General features: G+C 47.7%; 6 protein-coding genes across 6 annotated transcripts; 2 read left to right on the top strand and 4 right to left on the bottom strand.

The window, feature by feature from the left end:
* Nucleotides 1-1,196: 1,196 nt before the first annotated feature.
* Nucleotides 1,197-2,112, top strand: K444DRAFT_485157 (uncharacterized protein; the record flags this gene model as incomplete). Its single annotated transcript, XM_024873090.1, has 2 exons — nucleotides 1,197-1,657; nucleotides 1,722-2,112. Coding segments are annotated over 2 exons (852 nt in total), but the record flags the coding sequence as incomplete, so codon positions are not given.
* Nucleotides 2,113-4,998: 2,886 nt separating this feature from the next.
* Nucleotides 4,999-7,121, bottom strand: K444DRAFT_525296 (uncharacterized protein; the record flags this gene model as incomplete). Its single annotated transcript, XM_024874433.1, has 2 exons — nucleotides 4,999-6,383; nucleotides 6,518-7,121. The coding sequence occupies 2 exons, from the start codon at nucleotides 7,119-7,121 to the stop codon at nucleotides 4,999-5,001; spliced, it is 1,989 nt and encodes a 662-aa protein (XP_024738929.1).
* A 1,525-nt stretch (nucleotides 7,122-8,646) lies between these two features.
* Nucleotides 8,647-11,388, bottom strand: K444DRAFT_611235 (uncharacterized protein). The gene is made up of 3 exons (XM_024879907.1): nucleotides 10,023-11,388; nucleotides 9,157-9,971; nucleotides 8,647-9,106 (listed from the first exon to the last, which is right to left on the bottom strand). Exons 1-3 carry the CDS (start codon nucleotides 11,210-11,212, stop codon nucleotides 9,045-9,047), a joined length of 2,067 nt encoding a protein of 688 aa, XP_024738928.1. The 5' UTR covers nucleotides 11,213-11,388; the 3' UTR covers nucleotides 8,647-9,044.
* A 610-nt stretch (nucleotides 11,389-11,998) lies between these two features.
* On the bottom strand, nucleotides 11,999-13,318 carry K444DRAFT_586803 (Undecaprenyl diphosphate synthase; the record flags this gene model as incomplete). The annotated part of the gene is made up of 3 exons (XM_024877996.1): nucleotides 12,929-13,318; nucleotides 12,618-12,877; nucleotides 11,999-12,569 (listed from the first exon to the last, which is right to left on the bottom strand). Exons 1-3 carry the CDS (start codon nucleotides 13,148-13,150, stop codon nucleotides 11,999-12,001), a joined length of 1,053 nt encoding a protein of 350 aa, XP_024738927.1. The 5' UTR covers nucleotides 13,151-13,318.
* A 147-nt stretch (nucleotides 13,319-13,465) lies between these two features.
* On the top strand, nucleotides 13,466-14,502 carry K444DRAFT_611233 (uncharacterized protein). The gene is made up of 2 exons (XM_024879906.1): nucleotides 13,466-13,822; nucleotides 13,872-14,502. The coding sequence occupies exons 1-2, from the start codon at nucleotides 13,559-13,561 to the stop codon at nucleotides 14,436-14,438; spliced, it is 831 nt and encodes a 276-aa protein (XP_024738926.1). The 5' UTR covers nucleotides 13,466-13,558; the 3' UTR covers nucleotides 14,439-14,502.
* Nucleotides 14,503-16,411: 1,909 nt separating this feature from the next.
* On the bottom strand, nucleotides 16,412-21,669 carry K444DRAFT_628040 (uncharacterized protein; the record flags this gene model as incomplete). Its single annotated transcript, XM_024882878.1, has 8 exons — nucleotides 16,412-17,304; nucleotides 17,431-17,970; nucleotides 18,018-18,779; nucleotides 18,843-19,050; nucleotides 20,183-20,568; nucleotides 20,598-20,978; nucleotides 21,066-21,112; nucleotides 21,170-21,669. 8 exons carry the CDS (start codon nucleotides 21,667-21,669, stop codon nucleotides 16,412-16,414), a joined length of 3,717 nt encoding a protein of 1,238 aa, XP_024738925.1.
* Between the last annotated feature and the right edge of the window lie 490 nt (nucleotides 21,670-22,159).

The raw sequence follows: 22,159 nt of genomic DNA, 5'->3' as shown, positions 1-22,159 counted from the left end.
AGCCAATCAGGCAGCCCCCTGTACTGGGTACGTCTTACGACCTAGAGCATAGCGGCTACAGTGGAGGATAACTAGGATCTTGGAATTCTGGGATTGAATAATGCGCGTGCGACAGCGTTCTACTAGAAGAGCAATTTAGGGGGCCGGAACTACTCAGATTTAGAGTCGGGAGTTTAACCCAGGTTAGGGTGCTTGGAGATTTTGCCCCAGGCTCTGATTTCAATCTACTTTTTATCTGGAAATCTGGAAGTTCTAATGACTCTATTTTCAGAGCTAGACTACTTTCAGGTGCGCGTTGCCTCTTTGAGTTGAACCTCGTCGCTTATTTCAATTAGAAGACTTTTGCGGGAAAAAGTAAAACGACCCCCCACCACCCCGGGTATTAAATAGGGTTATTAATAAATTTTAGAGTTTTAATAATGTCTGAATAATTACTTGTATAAGTTTATATATAAGAGCTCTAGTTTTGCGGCATAGAATAAGCGAGGCCTAGAAATTTAGCAAATAAGTTCTTAATACCAAATGAAAGAACCTTATAAACCCCTAATTTATAGGGCCTTATAAGGTTCAAAAACTAGAATCTGATTAATTAGTATATAAACTCTCTTAAATTAAAGTTCTATTTTGAGGAATCTTTTTATTATAAGTTAAAAAATAAGTAATTATAATAATAGGGTTATAATATGCTAGCTTATACTTATATTAAAAAATATAACTTAAGATTTTCGAAGAGCTTAGGTAGCCAATTACAAGTTTATTGACACCCCTGCCCTAATCGACACCCGGGGGGGGGGTCGTTTTACATTTTTCCGGAAACAACGATAACGACATGCGTATTGGAGCAAAATGCGATATGGGCACGTACCACCGCATGCTGATTTCGGTTAGTGTGGCCCAATCGATACCCTTAATCGACACCGGGGAGGGGGGGGTCGTTTTAGTTTTCCCCCTGAATGGGTTGGGGCTAGCTGAGGTTCAGCTGTCTACAGTATCCCAACCCGCCCGCAAAGTCTCCTAATTGAAATAAGCGATATGACTCCTGAGAGCCAACTCGGGAGCCTTGCGCCGGGTTTTATTTGCACAGCCTAACAAACACAGCCCACACAGCCGCAAATCAATTACACCCACCAAATATCAAGCTCGCCTGAGCTGTCCGAAAGGGTGTTCTTCAAGCAATACCCAATTGTGCAATTACGATGGCGGAACTGGGCGCGATCGCCAGTATCGTGGGCATCGCGGCTGCGGGTGCACAATTGTCCATGGCCCTTTTCGAATTTGGCTCAACAGTCGGTTCTGCACGTTCCGAAGTGAATCAGATCGCGATTGAGATATCCCAATTTAGCCCTGTACTGAAACAGCTTCATTCTACGCTGACCAAAGCAAAGGCTCGTCGATATTCCATCAGCGCGATTGCTACAACGCAGGAAATCTTGAAGCGATGCCAGGAAATCTTCAGAGAGATCGAAGATATTGTACAGCCGTTGCAAAAGAGCGCTGGGAAATCGAAGGAGCCGCCTGTGGATGTGGTAGCTCGTGTCAAATGGACGTTCAAACGCTCTAAGGTTCAGGTATTGCAGAAGACGCTGGAGTCGAGCAAGAGTACACTTCAGCTCATGCTATTGGTTCTAGATATAGGTCGGAAAACGGCGAGTCCTAGGTAATTCGATGCCATTCCTTCACGACATATTGCAGTAACTAGGTCTCAGACTAATTTTGACTAGGGCTTCGACCATTGAAGAGCAGCTCGAAGACGAGCAAGGACAAGCTGTGATTCAAGGCTTGATCACTGCACGTCAATGTACCGTCGATCAGCTCGAAATACTCGAGAACGAAGCTGAGGCACAGAACGCCGAGCAAGATGATTCGATTCCAGAAGCTCGATCTTCAGAGGTGGAAGTAATGCAAATCAGAACCGGGAACGGAGAAACGGTGATCAGTGATGGGAGCGCGCAAAAGAGATCAACGGAAAGTAAACGAGCTTCGGTGTGGGTCAGCAATCTGATTTTCAACAACAACCCTCTACCCTCTGGATTTCGTCGTAATACATGGGGCGATACTATATCAGCACCTACTATCGCATCACAAGCTCGCTACCTAGTCCAAGAATGGACAGCCCGAGCTCCTAAAATCATAAAGGACTCGAATCAGGACCAGAAGAGAAATTCTGGACCAGCCATAGAGGATTCCGAGGAGGAACATGGCAATGGTATTCTAGGATGGTTTCCATACAATTACGCAGGCATAACTAACCCTCCCCATCAAGACTTAGAAACTAGCCACGACGAAAAGGGCTACGAAGCAAGCGACGAGGTTGCAATCGACTACGAAGACTACCACGACGAAGGGAGCGATGACGAAGTATTTGACGATTTCTGGATTCCTCAATCAACTTCCGACGGGCGACTGTTCTACTTCAACACCCAGACTGGAGAGAGCGCCATGAAACCTCCGAAAGAAGCTGAAACGGTAGCCGACACTCCAAAGGAACTAAATTCGCCTACCAATATCTGGATCCCTCAATCAACTCCCGATGGGCGACTATTCTACTTCAACGCTCAAACTGGAGAGAGCGCCATGAAACCTATAGAAGAATCCCCTAAAACAGTGGCTAATTTTCCATTTGAGAGAGCAGATAGTACCCGAAACAGTGCAATCGACGAACTCAAGGTAGACTCGGCCACATACAAAATCCCCATGCTTGGCTGGTGCTAATCAGAGTAGATCTCCTTGCAAGCTCAAACGGCTCTTTTAGATCAAGAGATCCAATCCCTCGTGACTTCAGTCCGCTCCGACGCCGAGATATCGACATCGCTTTTCTCTGCCAAGATCGACACTATTGACTCTATCATCAGCACTTTCATCTCATCAGCTGAGACTGCTGTAACTTCTATCGACAACAAGCTATCTAGAACCCAGACCCAGCCGGTAATGTCAACCCCATTCGCGCTGAAACGACGCTTGCTGAACATGGGCCGAACTTTTGCTAGGTATGAGAGGGGAGAGGCTAAACTGGATGGGTGAGACAGAATCGATGGGCTGGTTCCTGTCACTACGACCTATTACTCTTGATATTGCGAGAGAGATGAAGAACATAGAGAGGGCTATTGATAGCTTTCAGGGAGATCAAGGATACTAGACATGCATTGGTAGTAATTGTGAAGGAAGGATTGGAGGACTCATCGGCTCCAAAACCAGATTTGGCAAGATGACGACAACAGGCGCCAGTTTAGCGAGGATACATGAAAGGTATTAGAAGCGATTATAGGGGTGAGACGCGATTATAGGGATGAGAGCGATTATAGGAATGAGAAGGCTTGAACGAAATAAATATTGTTTTGTTAATAGAGCCTGATACAACGGCCCTTAGCTGCAAATTCCGTGATTGGTAGAACATAAGATGGCAGCTAATTTAAGTACAGACTTGAAATTCCGCTTTTGTGTGTAATGTAACCGTACCAAATGCAACTCAGGTCATCGTCTGGAGCCGCGGAGCCACGAAGAGAGTTCACTATCACTCGAATATTAACGCAAGTCAAAGTCGATCTCTATTCACTCCTTGCATCCTCTCACCGCGTGCTTTGTTGCGCATCGTAATCTCGTAAAGAGAAATAACTCATCCAGGAAACTCATCCAGGAAATGTTCTCATAATGAGAAATGCGATATGCAACGAAACCACGTGGGCATCTAAGACATCCATACAGAAGAACACATCGAGAAGTGTGTCTCGACCTTCCTACTTCCTTTAAACCGCCAGCTTTCATGCATACCATCTGTACACCAGATTCCGGCACGCTTCAGAAACCTCGCGATTGAGTTAATAAATCTCCAACTTAGCCCCTTTACTTTATCTCTGTTTTCAGTATCACGTATCGCATTCACGGGAATCTACTCCGCTCTACGAACTGCAAAAGCAAAGACTGGCAATCCCCTCAACCGCCTCTCACACGATGAATAGAGAGAGTACCTTGACTAGCCTCCCTGTCTCTCCCTCGATCTTCTCCCTTCCCCGCTTAGTATTACACCTTATATCTCCCTTTCAATAATAGACCAAATTAACTTCCCTCTCATGACGTTCTCATACTAATATCACGTCTCTTGAAAGTGAGAGAGAAATAGTGATTTATCTCACTTTGTTGATCCTAAACCTGTTTTCGAATTATTTTCCTTCGGAAGAACAGAAAGCAAGATGGTTTTGTGCGCACGAATTGTGGTTGGCTTAAAGACGCCAAGTTTATATTAAGGATCTGAGTTATAATCTCTAACGTAAGATAAGATAAGACAAGAGGAGATGAGAGGAGATGAGAGGAGATGAGAGGAGATGAGAGGAGATGAGAGGAGATGAGAGGAGATGAGACGAGATGAGAGGAGAGGAGAAAAAGTGGACCGGTGACTCAATTTACTCGGTTTTTGTTGATTATCGCTCCATGGTTCGAACACACTCTCGTACATTGAACCATCCAGGTTGAGTAAAAAAAATGGTAGCGCCCACTACTTTCTGCATTTGGTATGAACTTCGGGCTAGGTGTACAAAAGCATTTCCATGCAATGGCCAACACATGAAATCATACACACTGAACGAACTTGTGGAGAACCGCAAAGAGAACCCCATCTGTTTCTAGATTATGTATATTATTTCTATTCTGCATCCTACTTACAAAACAATATCTAATGCTTTTTTTTCTCGCTCCGTTTTTCGCTTTTACCTTATCGCCTAAACCAGAATGCAAGAAACTATACGCTAAACGAAAAAAGAATGCAGAGAAGAGAGATATGACATGCAAGGAAAATGACCAATTCGCTCCATCGATTATGCTCGATTGTGCCCCCATCCAAGAAAAGGAAGAAAGGAAACCACCAACTTTTCTCCACGCAATGCAATGTCGTCCAATGCTCGCTCACTCGTACAAAATGCACCAATCCAAACCCACACAAACCCAACACCGCCCAAAAATACAACGCCGCGAAGTACCAAGAAGGGAAGTGAAAAGATGCAGACATCATCGCTTGAACATATAATGCCCATACATGCCCCCCACCTCCGCTCTCGCAACCGGAACCTTCCGCATGCCCCAGTAGCTAGCACCCCATTTCCACTCTCTGGTCCCACTATCTCCGCCCTCCTGCCCTCTGACGCGCACCAACCATCCCCGGCGTCCGGCCTCCTTCCCACACCACCCCACCCTCTTAACAGCCGGCGCCTTCTCAACTTTCTTCCACACGTCGGCCCCAACCTCGACGACCTCAAGCGGCTCACTTGTTTTTGCCAACACGGGGCATGAGGTGCCGAATAAAGTGCTGAGATCGAGTTCCGCGACGCTGAGATCCGAGACATCAATGTATCTCAAAGTGTGAGGAATCCATTCCTCGTCCTCCCCCTCCTCTTCATAATCTTGAGTGGGGAGTGGAGGTGCGAATAAGCTAGTGATGGATGTCAAGTCTAGATGGCGGCCGAGGCCCAGTTCTTCGACGTGTTTCGTCAGAGGAAGGAGGAGCGGGATATGGTCTTTATTCATCTTGTTCCCCTTCAAATTCAAACTTCGCAGCGTCTTCGGCAAGACCGGTAATAAATTCGTCAGATCCTCGGGAGTAAGCATTTCATGGGACTTAGCATCCATTGCCAGATTAAGGTAAACCAGCGTCTTTGCCGCAGGGTGGTTGGTAAGGAAATCAACGACGTCGGAGCCCACGAGGTGAGAGCATTTTGAGAGATTGAGATGTGTGAGTTTTGCGGTGTGGGGGATGGAGGAGAGAGCAGAGGAGGTGATGCGCGTATGTGCGACGTCGAGATGGGTTAGGTGCTTAAGGCGCGGGAGGAGAGTCTCGTAGATTGTTGAAGGCAGGATCGTGCATTCGTGGAAGGAGAGACGGGTGATCGGGAGGCGGGTCGGGAGTTGAGAGGAAGAGATGACGGAGTTGAATGCGTCGCGGAAGTTCGTGCTTGAGCAGGCGCAGAAATCCACAGCCTTCAGTTGCGGGAGGGAGCAGAGAAGGTACTTGATGACGTCGGAAGAGAGATCATCGTCGATGTGTTCTTGCGCCAGGAACTCCCGGAGGTTGGGGGTGAGAGAGAGACATTGTAGGAGTGTGGCGGGGATCAAGTTGAGAGTTTGGGCACGCTCTCGTGCGGTCTGGCCGGCTCCTGTTGGGTTGAAGTGGGAGAAATCCAAGCGCCGGACGATGGTTCCTAGAGAGGGGTGGGCGCTGATGTGGGAGAGGAATTTGCGGAAGATGCGGGAATGCGGGATGGTGATTTGGCTGTAGAGTGTGGCGAGGGTTGCAGTGTGGAGGCCACGTGAGGAGAGGAGCAGGGACATGAGGTCGATGTTGCGAGGTGTGAAGCCATTGGGAGGGATATCCGTAGAGAGTTGGTCGATGATTGCACCTGTAAACTGTCAGTAGAGATTTTTAAGATAGGCCGAACATCTTGTGTCGTGAGACGAATCATGTGATCTCAACGTCACCGGGTTGCCACCGCTCAAACCCTCATCTCAAATGAAGCTGAGAAGTTGAACTTACCAAGTAACTCCATAGGTAGCCTCTCCACCGGACTTTGGCCAGCTGGATACCGTCCCTGGACCATAACAATCTTCTTCTTCTTCTTCTCCTCGCCATCGACATCCATCTTCTCGCCGCCTCTCGTGTCCCAATCATACCGCATACCCAAACCCTTCAAATCTCCATAGCTCTTACTGGCAATCCGGCCCTTGACACTGATGCCCTTCCATCCTTTGAAGCTGTCACATGGACATACGAAGCCGTGCAGCATGCTGTGAGGATTCGTGAGCATCCCTGGCTTTGCGTCTGGCGTCTTGGTTCCAGAAGACAATGACGCCGCGTCGTCCAAAATGGCGTCCTCGTCGAGGAGCTCGTTCTCGCTCGTAAATTGATTTCTCAAATAAGAGCTCGTCTTCGAGTCCGTGAAAGTCTGCGCTACGCCCCCGGAATGACTCTCCTTGATGCTTGAGAAACTGGTGCGGTCGACGCGGTCTGTTGTTGGAGGTATTTTGTTGTGGGGGCTGGTCTTCGCGACTGTATTTGGCTTTATTTCGGTCGAAGCCCTCAGAGGAAATGGCACGAGTTTGGGGCCCGAGCCAGTCGGTGTTGGGGTTGATATGGCCATCTTGCAAGTGAATCCAAGCCGGGCTCAAGTCTGGATTTAAATCCGCCTCTCCAAAAAAAAAAAACTTAGTTCCTCGGAAAACCCAGAAAGGGAAAATTGTATGAAAGAACGGTGAAGTGGACAGCAGCTGCAAATTGACAAGAAACGCAACAGATGATGCGATGCGATGAGGTGTCTGCACTGCTTGGTTCGAGCGAGGGCTGGAGCGCCGCAGAAAGTCTGACACACGAACCCCTCGAATTTAGTCAAGGAAACCCAGCGCGCGTTGCGGGGAAGGAGAGCCGCCTTCCCTGGAGAAGCAAGACGAAGCAATCTATGAATAATAAATGCAAGTGCGGAGCACGGTGCAGTGTCAGGTGATTGGAAGCGCGATGGTGAAGAGAGGAGAAGCCGCGAGAAGATATGGTAGGTTACAGCCGCTGTCAAGAAAACATGCGAGGGGAGGGGCAATTAAGGGAACGCACACTGCATTAGCACTCCTACCTGTCTGGGCTGCGTGCCACATCGATGCGGCCAGGAGGGTCTTTAAAGAAGTAGCCCAGCCCTTGGGGCGAACGGGAGCTAGGCATTGAGTAATGGAATAAACAAGTGCTGCAGCCTTGTGATTGATTTTTGCGCATCAGCCACCGTTGCCCCGGATTTCGGAAGGAATGGAACGGATACGGCTGTGCGACACCAGCTCAACCCAGCCTTTCTGCTTTTTTTCTTTGTCAGAACAGGAGAAGCTTGGAAACCGCAGACACGCGTGATCAGAGGAGCCAGTGGCCGGGCGAGACGCGCAACGTGCGCATGAGTCTTGACACAAGCCTTGGCGTCAACCAGAACTCTACAGCACCGTCCTGCGATTACGGCATGGCTGGTGCCCATTCGCTGCCATTACCTCACTCAATCGCTGCTATTCGGTGGAATGAATTATTATTGTTCATCGTGAAGGCTGATTGGTCTTTGATTTGCTGGGATGCAAGTACTGTAATTGCATTGTGGAAGAGCAGAAAGGCTATTTTGCCATCGTGACGACAGAGTCAGGGGCCATGGCGTTGTGGAGGGAGAGAAAGTTTCCGTACGGAGATGAGTGAGCGAAGTCGCAAAGAGCCAGCAAAATAAGCCGAGGACCGCTCGCTTAGCGCCGGGGGCTTGGTGTGCCGGTGCCGATCGAATCACGTGCCCATTTTCAGCCCTCATGACCATTTTCCTCCTGACTCACGTCCTCATAACCGCCTCCTGGGCCTCCTCCGGGACCGAAATCCAGCATTACAAAGACCGGCTATCGCCCGACAGCGGTTCTGCTTTCTCCGCGGGAAGAAGAAAACGGAAGCTGCTGCAGGCACAGCCGCTCTCGGGCGAGCTTCGTACAGATCTCGGGCGTGAGAAAACAAACCTCTGCAGCAAAGTAAGGCTGACGAGCCGTGTATGAACGGGCACGTTTATTTCCTTTTCTCTTATCTTATTGCCCGGTTTGATGGACTTTGCATAGCCTCGTCCACTTTACACTTTTGGTTGCTGCTCAGTCGCGTGCCTCAGGTTTGACATTGCGGTCCCAAATTTTCAATTGTGTGTTCGATGATACTCCAGCCAGCCTTGAAGTAAATTGTCGCAAGACGCTATGGTCACTTGATACATGCAGATACATCGCACCCCGATATTCTGTCGTCTTTATAATGGATGCAGTCTCATCAATTTCGTCAGATCAATCCATTGCATCTATTAGACACATACACAATTCTATCCTCGCACCTATGCCCTGAAAATGTCTCGATCGCATAAGGTATCATGATATCGAGGAGCTTGATGCCTGCAAACAGCTACAAGGCTAGCCAGCCAAGTATCAAACCCCAATATACTCCTATAGTCCCAGATTTCATTATGCCGCCGTGCCGGTCCGTTCTCCATTCCCTTTATTGTTTTGAGTGGTGAGTAGAGATATCATCGACCATTGAAGCGTTTGCCCTTCATCTTCTCCTTGCAGTCATCGCAATACCATTTCGCTATAAGTCGATTAGTAGATAGCTTTTGGTAAGAGGGGGAGACAACATACCATTACCCTTTGGCGCAACCTTCAAACCCACACACTCGAGATGGAACCACTCCCTCTCACACCCATCCGCATCACAACCCACCATCTCTCCGTAGCTGACCCCATTACAATAACAATAGGTAGGTTCATCCTCGTCGATCTCGCCGTCCTCGTCAGCATCTGGTGCGTTACTCGTCGTATCGTCGATCTCGGAGTTTTGCTGGGCGATGAGCTGGGCTGCTGCCCCAGCACCTTTCTTATGACTTCTCTTATTCGACGAGTTTTCGATGGTATTACGTTGTGAACGTGAGCGAACTGGCTCGGGGAATGTAGGTATCGCTGGAGTCGAAGGCTTGCTCGCTCTTCCGCTCTTTGTGGTTACGATCGTCATCTGCATTTGGATTCCTTGCATTGCATCGCCGCTAGGCTCTGTTTCCTCACGTTTGGCCAAACTATCTTTCCGGTTGCCGACAACGAGGCCGCCAACCATCTCCGGTTTATCTTGCTCGATGTCTTCCAACAAATGGTCTCCCTTCGAGTTGTTTGCTGTTTCCTTCGTTGTTGCTTTGACTTCGGGGACACTCCGTCCCGTGACGGTTGCCGCCGCCCCAAGGTCTGGTGTTCCAACTACACTGCCATTTGGCTTGGAGGCTACGGACGAAGGTGGTTTCTCCATGGAGTGTGTCGAATTCTGTCTGGCCCTCGACGATTGTGGTCTGCCGCCATTCGTGGGTGGAGGAGAGGACTTTTGTGCCAACTTAGATTCGGGGAACGTGGTTCGGATGGGAGAGGAGGCCAAAGATGGAGACATCGCGGTGGACGTGACCGTGTTGTTTCTGTCAAGGTTGTAAGTATATGAATTTGAACAGCGCTCATCCACAACATACCTCTTTCTAGTCTGTCCATTAGTCGCACCCGTTGCTCTCTGCCGCTTCTTGCCCTCAGGCCCTGGCGTTTCCCTGGGACTTGCCGCCTTCTTCGTCACTGATCCATTACTGCCAAACACTGAGCTCAACGATCGCTCCATGCCCGCCCCTGCAGCAGGTCCTTTCTCGGCCAGTTTACGACGCTTCGGAGCATTGCCGTTTGTTCCAGCACCATTCGTTATGCCCAACCCAACACTCGAAGAGGATTCAGCGGCCTTGCGAATTGCCTTACTGTTCCCGTGAAGTTTCTTCTCCTTGTGTCTGCCATCGTGGTGATCGTCGAAGTCGGAATCGAGGTGTTGATTCTTCTGCTTCTTTCTCTCAAGTAGGGCCTGCTTCCTCGCGTCACTTCTCGCGGCAGCTTCTTCCGCCATATGCTGAGCAGCCGCCGAGAGATTATTGACCGTAGCGAGCTCTCTCCTTGAGCTTGCGGCCTTTGGCACACGGTTCTCGGGATATGCCCAATGTGTAGTACTGCCATATCGTGCCTCCTCGCTGATCTCGAGCTCGATGTAAGGGAAGCAGTCGTCAATCCGGGCGAGTTGTTTATTGAGTGCCTCGGCAGCTGTAGAGATAACGTGGTTCTTCTCGTCGAGGGATACGAGCATATTCTGCATTGTGTACGCGCAGTGTTGGAAAAGTTGTCGACGCTGGATGTTGCTAGGCTCGTAAACCAAGTTCGCGGCATTGTAAACGTCAACGGCGTCAGGAGCAGAGGTCACCGAGCCAACTTGTCCATTTGTGACTGAGCCATTGATACTGCCTTGTGCGCTCATAGGGGCAGATGTTAGGCCGTGAGCATTCTGTGTCTCGATTGCTTGTGGTCGCTGGAGTGGAGGGGCGTTAAGCGCGGCGTCGACCAGCTTGCCCAGATCTTCTTCCGGAGCAAAGATCTTCGCATCAACTTCTTTGAGGAGTGTAAAGTGTCGCACAAGTTCCTTGGGCAGAGCCGTGATTGCATCTGCGAAGTGTGTGATCGCGGGAAAGATCTCGATCGATTGTTCTTCTAGCCCGCCGCTGATGGACCCTCGTGGGCCAAAGGGTCGAGCGCCTGAGATTGAGGCCCGAGGAGGATTGTTTCGAGTCTGACGTAAAGGCTGGGCTCTGCGACTCGATGAGGGGTCGGAGGCAGGTGGTTTTGACGTCTTCATCGCCGTTGTGTGGGATTGCGTGCGGAGGTGTTTTCTTGGACAACGAGGAGCTGGGCGAGGTGTTGTGCGACACGCGAAAATTGCGTCTAGACAGGCCGAGAGTGGTGTTCTAGGTGTTGAATTACATTGAGCTGTATGGCGAGGGACGGCAAGGCACTTTGACTCTCCAGATGGCCGCTATGAAAGCTGGGAGAAGAGGAGGGTGTCCACGGCACAGGGCAGGATCATGGCCCTGAGAGTAAGGCGGTGAAGCTTTCTGCCAGATCACATGACACCGATAAGATGTCACGTGGAATCTCAAATCGCCGGACCCGAGCCTCGTTTTGTTGAAAATGCATAGTCAGCAAGCCACTGAATTCTTGCACATCTCTGAACCCACCCTCGTGCTGTTTATAAAAAGCAGCTTTTCGTTATCCCTAGTTACGGTTAGACAATGACCTCAACTTTGAGAAGAGAAGAGGTGAATTCTCTAAAGCTTTCAAAATTTATGAAGTGTCATTGAATGGACGAGAGTTCCTGAAAATATCAGGAGTGGGAGAAGTGGAATCGACCCACTGGACTTCGTACATTTAGAGCCCCTTCTTACGTGCGCCGCGAGCCCCCATACACAATTTGTTCATGGTATGGACAATCATGTGTATGATTTTGTTCTAGGTTTATTGAACCTCTAACAGATATAATACACACCCTCGACTCCAGCAACCCCACGAGAGCCTGACGAGTGTCGAGAAATCCAACTCCTTTCCCTCAAAGCGCTAAGTAGGCGAGCATTTTCTTCTAGCATTTCTATCTGATCTTCGTCTTCATGGTCTTGACTCCGATAATCGATGACTTGTCCTCGATATGTTTCTGCCTCCATTGCCATTCGACCAAAACCGGCAAGAACTGCCATAAATCGAACTCGGGCCACAAGCAATCTAGGAACACGATTTCGGTGTCCTCGTGACACTGCCATAGCATGAAGTCACTTAGTCTCTTGACCCCACTCGTGCGAATAAGAAGATCCAGTGGTGGATCGTTGGCCGTGAACATGTGGCCTCCGATTGTATCTGAGGTAATCGTCTCGGGATCCAGGTACACAGCGCTCTCTCTGCTGTCATTTGGCGGTGACTCTGGGTTTAATGTCGTGGAGGATGATATGGAGTCATCGACGTCGGACGTACTGGAAGGCGTAGGTGAGCTGGCGCGGAGAGGTGAAGTGCTGAGATTTCGTGACCGGATTTTTTGTGTGATACGTGTCTGAGAGAATGGCCGTGCATGTGCAGGTAGTGGTTTTGAGTAGTCTTCCACGGTAGTTCGGATCGCCGTGGTGATCTCATCCCTGGATGTGTATGGGAAACAGATATTGAGGGCACAGCTGTCCAATATTAGCTTCTCATCAGGCCCTCCTTACGTGTCAACTCACTCCCCGTTATGTTTCGTCAACTCCACGGCTTTGTCAATAGCCTCCAAGACGTCCTCCTTGACCAAGTCCCGTTGGCCCAACACTCGGACGCTCGCTCCATATCTGTCCAGCAACTCCCCGTGTTGAGATAATTGGAACAGCTTGATTTTGGCCATCTCCATAAGAGCGTCAACCTCATATTTGGACCGCTTGAAGTTCTCAATACTGAACGCATAGACCGTAACCACCTTGACTCCGGACTTGTAGCAGACCTCGAGTATCTAGTCAAGAATTAACTGAAGCCCGAAATGGATTGGACCTTGTGTTCAAACCCTGGCTAAAGCTTCGAATCCCAAATTATGGCCTTCAACTGTCTCGATCTTATGGCTCCTGGCAAAACGTCTATTCCCATCCATCACGAACGCAACATGCTGTGGTATTGGACCTTGTCGCATAGCTCCAATCAAGAGTTCTCGAACATGATTTATCCCCCATTCCACCGGCGGTGATTCTAGCATCCATTTGCGTAGCTGCGTGAGGTGTGGGGAGCGCATGGCGAGCTTCTCAACTGTTGCGTAGACCGTGCTTATTCTTTGCGTTCGGAGGGAATTGTCTGTACGAATGAATTTATGTGAAGCTGTAGACAAAACAGTTGATACTAGAAAGACTTGTATTATCAAACTTAGCACATGGTGCGAGTTGTCAGGCAACCTGGACTTCGGGGCAAACGGTTGAGGACGAAGCCACATCAGCCCCAAGGAATTGTTCCGAGCAGCCTCGCGAATTCATTTGGCCACGCTACATCGTAGGGTGAGAGGCTACTAAAAACAACAACGCTCCTCTCTTTTCTCGTCGACATCAACTTTGCGCATTCCCATCTCCGGAAATTATCTGGATTCCAGACGTTAGGATGCTTCGATGATCATACCTGAGCTGCCGTCTCGCAATCCCCTTCGCGAACCATGCTTTCAACCGGCTTCGCAGACGCACCTGTGTCTCGCAGCCTTGCCTACGGCATCGTCGCCGCATCGATTCTGGCAAGCGTCACAGACGTCAAGCACTATTTCTACATCCAAGTTGATCCGCATCTGTGGCGGTACCATCAGCTATGGCGCATATTCACATATCAGTTGTGCTACACCAATTCAACCGAAGTGCTGTTTGCCACAATGACAATCTACAACATGCGAGTAATAGAACGGTTATGGGGAAGCCGTAAATACGCCGTAAGCTTTCTCCAACCTTCTGGGAGCTCAATTGTTGATAATAGTGTAGTCTTTCGTCATTCTCAGCTTCTGCTTCACGACCCTCCTACCACCCATGCTCCTCGCCCTAATTCTCCGACCGCTCTCTTTGAACAACTTCAACTACATCCCCGCAGGATGTACGCCCCTTATATTTGCCATTCTGGCACAATATCACGCAGCGATCCCACACGTCTATAAATATCGGATAGCGGCATCCCCTTCTCCTCCCGCGAATGAGCCGTTTGTGGGCCTCACCTTCTCAGACAAATCTTACGTTTACCTACCAGCTGCCCAACTAGCGCTCTCGCAGTTTCCAGGCTCACTATTATGTGCGGTTGCGGGATGGGTGGTGGGTTATTCGTGGAGGAATGAGGTATTGCCTGCAGCTGCCATACGATGGAGAATTCCCGGGTGGATGGTAGGGATACGGCCGAGGAAGAGAGGGGAGGATTTCGAGGGTTTGAGAAGGAGATTGGAGGGCGAGAATACGAATGCTGCTATGGCTACGGGCTCAGATGGGAGATTGGGTGGCGAGGTGGGGAGAAGAAGGACGCTGGGGAGACAGCTTCTGGATCAGTTCCGCGGCGCGTTTTAAATGATTGAAATATTAGTGCGCAATATATGCATGGCGTTTACTCCAAAGAAAGAATTCAAGCTGAAAAATTGCGTTTTACATTGCGTTGTGAGTTCGAATTTATAGGTACGCCTTTGATTCTTCGACTTGAGGTCACTTTTTGATCCGCTGTTCCTGTTGCACTCACAAGGATACTTGGCTCCTTCCCACCTTTCCACCAATTATGCAATACAATAAGACCATTATTTCCGTATTGCAAGCTACAATGGGTTTCAAAAGTACAGTGTCCGCTAGCGACTATGTTATTCTATTGAGCTTGTCAGAGTTATAATTGTAATAACAATAAGATAATGATGAAGAAGAGAAGACGAGACTAGGCGGTCCAGCGCTAAATACGAGTGAGTTTCGTGCACGTGATCGTTTGTCACGTGAAAGGCACTGCTTACCACGCAACAAACCACCTACCGCTTTCCGCGGGGTATAAGAGACGTCGAGCTGTCACCCTCGCTGCTTTCTCCAACCAAAATGGTAACAAGTTTGAAGATAGTTACGAAATTTCGCTATGTCTCAAGGTTAGTGGGGGCATCAAATCAAACTTAAATCACTCCATGCAGAAAATAGCATTCTAAGAATACGGGCTCATTAGACCATAATCGAACCAATCTTGCGAGGTTTTAGAACTACGGTAGGTAGCAAATGGCTTATAATCATTGAAATATCAAAATTTTAGGAAAGGCCAAATTATTCCGCCACAAGGAATCGTGTACCATAAAATATCATCCAGTTGATCTGAAGACATTTGCAGGCCAATTAAGAGTGGAAACACGGTAACAAATTGGTTATTCTAGCTTCAACACCCTTTATATAGCCCTATTCATTCACACATAGAGTAGAATGCAACAAACACGCTTCGGGGTTCAATAGCATTCTCTGGAGTATTTATCCCGTATACTGTAGCATTCAAGTTTGCTCCTCCGCCATCCCATCATCAATCACTAACCATCACCAGCCAACCCCAATCTCTCCGCCTCTTTGTTCAGTAGCAGTCATACAGCAGGGCATTGATCAACTAGATATCCAATTGATGAGTAAGATTGTCGACGATTACCAAAGAGCAACTCCTTACGCTGAATCCCAATTTACTTTTTCAATAAGATCTTCCCATTCTCCCCCCTCAATCTCAGAAAGGTTGCGTCTGGCTTCAATATCGCATACATTTCAGGAACAATCGTGTTCGGGAATCCTCCTTCACCACGGAAATATGCTTTTAGCATTATGAGTTGCTTTCCCGCCATTAGCCACGCAAACCTTGTCACATCCTTCGTGACGTTCTTCGGGCTATAGGAGGCGAAAAGAGCTGAAGCTTTGAGCATTGACCAATGCGAGAGTTCCGAATTTGGCAGACAATTGGGGAGCAAGAGTTGCGCCAATGGCATGTCCATGCGTAGTCGGATCTGTTGAAATTGGTACGCTACCATAGCTAGCTTACCAGTCCTTCCAGTACCAGGTTCAACCACTAATTTAGAGTTCTCCACTCTCATTTGTCATGCGTCACTCGCCGAGCTTACCAAGCTTACTAATATATCGTTATTTTGATTACCTTTGATTTATTAGCTGATTGATAATGTATTGGAGAAAGCGGGCTCGGTATTACTGGTATCGCCGAAGGGTAATGGGAATAAATCCCTTACTTTGGATACTTTTCCTCTGTTTCTATAACTCACTCTTCTATATCTAGTTATTCTATAGTCTATTAACCTTTAATATATCGATTTTCCATTAATAAATCGATTACTTTCCAATAGGATCGCAGAGTACTTCTCGAAGCATTCATCAAGGATGGAGTAAAACTCCCCTCTTGTTTCGTCGTTCGGATCTGTCTTTGGTTTTGCTTGCCAGTAGGCAGACCATCGAGTTTTCAGAGCCTTTAGCTCTTCGTCTAGCTGATCCAGAATCGTCTTGTATTCGAGGTTTTGTAGAGTTTTGTCTTGCGCCTAGTTGTAAAAACGCACAAGATCCTCGTCCCACGATGGAGGGTCATCAATACTCTCATGAAGGTCTGTTTTCGATGCCTCAGTCAATCTTTCAGCTACTTTTATCAAGTGGTCTTTGATGGATCCTTCTAGGTCATCGCGTCTATAGCCTGGCGGTTTCGGGTTCTTCTTGATTACTTCCGTCCTAAATCGAGTCCAATCCTCTTCCTCAAAGATATACCCAGATTTGTCTTGGTCGACAAGATAGCTCAACAATGTACTCGAATTAACGGCTTCCTGACTGTCAAGCCGAACAACGGTCAGGAGGTTCTCCATCCAGTTAGTACAAGTGCCTAACAAAGTCGGTCGCATCGCAAAGGAGCAAGATTCCTTCAAAAACACAGACTCAGAATTCGCTTGACCTTCAACGAGTTTCCCATATGTTCTTGTATCTTCATGGATGTATCCTTCCTTCACGAAATCACGCAGTAGCGGCACACTGGCATTTGTGAAATTTTCAACTATGCTCGACTCCCAGGTAATCCATGCAATATCTCCGTCGTAATCACCACCCGATAATTTTGAAGCAAGGGATTGGTTGCCTTTTATCGGACACACGATGACATCTTTGAGGTTTATATATTCAGCTTTGGCCACGAACTTGACTTTCTGAATATCACTAGGGAGATGTGCGGGCACACATGCCAACAGAATACTTTCCCCGTCTTGCAGCAACGCCCCGGGGAACCCCGAAACATCGTCAGTAAAGTTGGAGAAGTCGATGTAAACCTCATTCGGCTCCAATACGCCCAAGAAATCCGGAACCATATAAACATACGCAGATTTGCCGACGGTAATATTGAGCCTTGTTTTTAGCTCGTCGCACTTAGATCGAAAGACCGTGCGAGCCATATCTTTCATAAAGAGCAAACTGTTTGGTTCGAAACCACCGTCGAGCATTACATTTAGCGTCTCGTCAATTGAGGTCGGCAGACCAGCTCAATAAGGTACTGCGCCGAGATTGAGTCTTTCACTTGTACCTGATCTATTTTCGTGAATCCATTTGCGCAACAATTTCGGACAGTCCATCGCCGATTTAAGAGATTTCAGCTCCTCAGCAAGACTTTGCTCTAGCAGTTTTGATATGGTGTCTTTCATCTGTCGCTTGTCGACGGCCCTGTTCATGAGGATAGGTAAGAGCTGTGTATTGAGATCGGCAGATTTCAAGGGACCAGGGAATGCCAAGACCTCGAAAGTCCTATGGCTCGGGTCGTCTGACTCCCTATTCTTTTTAGTGCTTTGTTTCCATTTCCGTTGAGACTTGTAAGTCTCAATCCATTCTTCTCTACTCCTGTCGTCAAAGTTGACCATCCAAAAGCCCTTCGCGGATCCAATGCGGCCTTGGTAGCCACTCGGGAGGTAGCCGAGGCTGAGAAGAGCAGAAACTTTAAGAGCAAGTGCCAATGAGATACGGCCTGCCCCGTTTGTGATAACCTCATTTGTGGGACCAAAGATTAAGTCTTCCTTCTCGTGAATTTGAGATTGTTCGAGCAAGACAGTCGCTGTGTTTCTTGATAGCGCTAGAAATCTGTTAACTATATGCTTAAAATCGTCCATGGGTAATTACCTAAAGGAGTCCGAGCGAAAAGCTTCAGGAAGCTTTCCGTGGTATTCTCCCCGGTCGGCCTGATTAGATTAAGAAGCCTGGGAATATCAAATTTAAAATCCTTGGCTCCAAGCGGAGGGGTATGATCGGAAAAGTCAGTAAATCCAGGGCCATCGACGGCAAAGAAATAAACCAAGTATCCTGGGCCTCCGTCGTCTGGGAGGTCGCCCCTTGGTTTTTGATGCTGTGTTTCCTTCTTGGGTTTAACGAAAAATGGCTTCCAGATCCTACCGAAGATAGAGTGGTCACTGTCGACTAGCCATTCGATAACCATAGCACGACACTCTTCTCCCAGCCTCTTCATGACACTTGGAATATGTCTACCCTTCAATTGAGGCATATCAATTTCTAGGAAACGATCATTACCCAGTCGCCTTCCAAGGCGATGCTGACGATCAAGCTGCATCGGTCCCAGCCTGAATTGAAATAGCGAGCTGCCGCCGGTACTGAAGCTCAGTGATCCAGATAGGACAACTCCTCTAGAGCGGCAGAGAAAACCATTCAATGAAGCCGCCCACACATCCTTCCCACACCTTGTGGGGAATACCTTCCCTCGGAGAGCTGGGTGAGCTTTCAAAAACTGCCAAAGACAATTATAATCTTTGCAATCAAGCTCCGCTGGGAATATGAGATCGGACATCGACACGCCCGTGTGGAGGAAAACTCTCATAACCTCGTAAAGCACGGGCATAGGCATTGTATTTAGTGAGGCGGGAAGTTGCGCTATTTTGAGAAGTCAGTCAAGCTAGAACTGAATGGGTAAAGATTGGCTGCGGGTTATCTCACTGAAGACTTCCACGAGGCTACTTCGCAGCTTCTTTCCATCGCTGTCCGCGTTGCCGGAATCATTATTAGGATCAAGAGCACTGTCGGGACTAGAAGGAGCCTCTAGTATAGGAATCTTGTTACTAGTGATGTAATCATTCAATGATGAGAGTAGTCTTTGAGTCCGCCTGATCCAGAAACCTGCTATTTCCGCAAGCGGGCGACAGATCTTGAAAGTGCAGTAGTGTTTCAACCCCAGAATGACGGCGATCGCTAATAATAGCGATACTGTTATTACTGTGATCTTTATAATCCCACATTCTGAGGTTAGGTCTACGCAGGCTTGGCAAAAATTCCTTAATTTCCGGTATCGATAGTATCAATACCAGTATCGATTCCCCGAACCCAATTCCCCCCTTTGATTACAATTAACTTTAGAACCACTTCTCTTATAAGAAAACTTTTAGTAGTACAGATACTCTACTTAATTTAGGCTTTCTATTTAGCTACTTATCTTATATTTTAGACTATAACTTATCTCAATACGGCTATTTTAAGTAAAAATGAGCTTTTGAGATTTTCGTAAGGCTCGCTTATATATTTAGCGTCTTAATAAGAAATACGAATACGGGGCTTAATTCTCCGAATACGAGAGCTATTTTAAATTTAAGATATTAACTTTTATTAATAATAGTAAGTAATTCTTTCAATAGAAAGACTAAAAATTAAAGGAATTATATAATAATATATTATTATATAATTTAAATAATAAAAGAAAGAGTTAATTTTTGGGGTAAGAATCGATTCTGGTTCTCGCTTAGCACGCTTACCAGGTGAGGGAGGGCAATACGCAAAAACCAGCAATACGCAAATCACCGCAAAAATTTGTATGGGGAAATTTGACACCCCCATAACCACGGATTTTTGGCTCTAAATTTTAGAGGGGAGAAGTTTTAGTATTAAGAAACTATTTCTACTTCTTAACGAGTTATTAATTACGTGCGGTTACTCCCAAAATCATGTGCGAATAATTGATTTTTGGTAGGGTTTTACATTTGCGTATTGCTGGTTTTTGCGTATTGCCCTCCCTCACCTGGTAAGCGTGCTAAGCGAGGACCAGGTGAGCCCGGCCAAACGAGTATCGATACTATCGATTCCTTGCGATACCTGACTAATACCTCTACTATCGATACCGGTATCGATGCCTCAGGAATTTGTGCCAAACCTGGGTCCACGGCGATCTTGAAAATTGGTCCGACGGCCTCTGCGAGCAAGATACACTGGTACCGAACAGAACACAGTTCACTCTAATGGTTGCTAATTAGCCTGGCAGTGAGAAATGCGGGTTCGAAATCACTTACGAACAATAAGTACCAATTTCTCCTGATGGCCCAGCCTTGCGAAAGCTGCGAAAACGCTGGGAAAGCTGGTTGCAATATTGAGCTGATGATATTTTGAATTGGTGGAAGCGAAACAGGCTTCCATTCCCTTTGAGCTTGTCTTTGGATTGATCTGGATTCATTTAGAAGATTTTGAGACGTGACAGGCCCAATTTTGATAATTGCCGGATCCTGGGGAATGTAGAGAGACAGGTTTATAGGGATTGAAATAATGAGGATCGAAGAGAAGCTTCCATAACCGGCTTCAATTTTCACCTCTTCTGCGGCAGCTGGCATGTCTTTAAGCCAGTCCTTGAATCGATCTATGGACAGCTCTCCACTCCGGTAATCATCTCTTAGACGGAGAGCTAACAGTATTCGTGGCGCCTGGGCTGACAAAGTCGGTTCTCGGCTGTTTTCAAAAGAGTGCCCGGAATTTGGCTCATCGGATTGAATGCACACGCAAGAATCTCCACTGAGACCTTTAGTTTTGTCGATGTGCCCCGGGCGAACCGAAAGTTGTATACTACGCGGAAACTGAGGGTTGTCTTGAGTAAGCGAGAAATGGACTGGCGCAGGGTGCCGTTCCTCCCGTCCTCTGGTCTGCGGGCTTGGATCCTACTAAAAATGTTCCGAAACAAATCTGCCACGGGAAATGAAGGTCTGTTTGCAAGATCTCGAAGCTCTATCGTGAGCTCATTAGTAAAAGAGTAATATCCAACTCCATTTGCGATAACATTGTAAGCACATGCTGAAATCATCTCGGTGACTCCGTTGCCTGCACTCGTTGTAGCTGTTGCAGAGTGACAGCAATCCAGCAATATGAGAACGTCACTTTCTGCTTGCTCCAACACATTCTAGATACCACTCCATTGCACGGTTAGATATTTTTTGTCGTGGTTTACTCTCCAGCTGTAGCGGTCCATTAGCCTTGTCGATCTTGAGAAAGTGAAGACTTGTTCAACAAACCTTGTCCAAGATAGCAGGCGATCATGTGTCAACCTTGCATGTCCTCCATAGTACACTATAAATAGATGATCCTTAGGATCATCGTCCGTGTCAATGAGATTCAGAATCTTCTGATTTAGCTTTGCGTGAGAGTTCTGTCCTGTAATTCTCCAAACCTCAGTGTCGAAGCCGTAATTGTTTTCGAAGACGTCATTCAACTTTTCAATTTCAATGGATACTGGTAACTTTGGATCCTCGTCCTCCCAGCGCAACAGTAAGACTGAAACCTTTTTGTATCTGGTTCTCGACGTATTAGGAAAGACGGCTTTCGCTGCCGCGTTCAGACCCCGCCCGAATGCTTCGAGGTCTATGTGGCATTGCCATCGGCTGCTATCATCAAGAGTAGGTGGTATATTCGTAGAACTGTCATCGGTAAGTATCGTATTGGGGCTACTGCTGGATGAATTTCGCTCTTCGTCGCTGCTGAGGATGGACGGGGACGTCGTTCCCGCGGTACTCATGTTAGCAGGATCTCAGTCCATATCCGCTCGTCAGACACCTGTTGATATCATCAGCGCCCGTTTAAACGTCGCATTCAGTAGAGTTACACTTACAGGCAACGTGAGACACCCAACCCTCTTCAGGGACAGCCTCGTTACTCGGTCGGGAATGGTATCGGCCCTTCATGGGCGAGTCCGGAACAACTCGAGTGACGGGTGCAGAGTGCCGCGATATGTCCCTCTAGCAGATGCAAGTTGACAGACCGTTTGTAAAAATCGTGACACGGGTGGCAACTTGTCCGCGGGGATATGATCGAAAGCTAGGAAAGTCAGTAGAAGCTCAATTAATTTTTGGTCGGGACCAAATACGAGTTTAAAGATATAACAATAGGCCGAGGTCTAGGTGCTTCTAGAATGGTATGTCTCTGATTGACGATCGCTCCTTCATTTGGGAGATTATGCGATAAGGCTGCGAAGCTGACAACCGCTGTGTTGCCAATTGTTCGTAGAA

The sequence above is a fragment of the Hyaloscypha bicolor genome, assembly GCF_002865645.1.
Source record: "Hyaloscypha bicolor E unplaced genomic scaffold K444scaffold_55, whole genome shotgun sequence".
NCBI lineage: Eukaryota > Fungi > Ascomycota > Leotiomycetes > Helotiales > Hyaloscyphaceae > Hyaloscypha > Hyaloscypha bicolor.
This window is presented reverse-complemented; position numbering and strand designations above follow the sequence as displayed.

Excerpts from the sequence above, each read along its gene's own strand:
- K444DRAFT_611235 (XM_024879907.1), bottom strand. The coding sequence starts at position 11,212 with ATGAAGACGTCAAAACCACCTGCCTCCGACCCCTCATCGAGTCGCAGA. Across the intron at positions 9,972-10,022 it reads AATGGACAGACTAGAAAGAG|AAACAACACGGTCACGTCCA; the intron begins GTATGTTGTGGA and ends CAACCTTGACAG. Across the intron at positions 9,107-9,156 it reads GGTTGCGCCAAAGGGTAATG|CGAAATGGTATTGCGATGAC; the intron begins GTATGTTGTCTC and ends ATCGACTTATAG.
- K444DRAFT_611233 (XM_024879906.1), top strand. The coding sequence starts at position 13,559 with ATGCTTTCAACCGGCTTCGCAGACGCACCTGTGTCTCGCAGCCTTGCC. Across the intron at positions 13,823-13,871 it reads GGGGAAGCCGTAAATACGCC|TCTTTCGTCATTCTCAGCTT; the intron begins GTAAGCTTTCTC and ends ATAATAGTGTAG.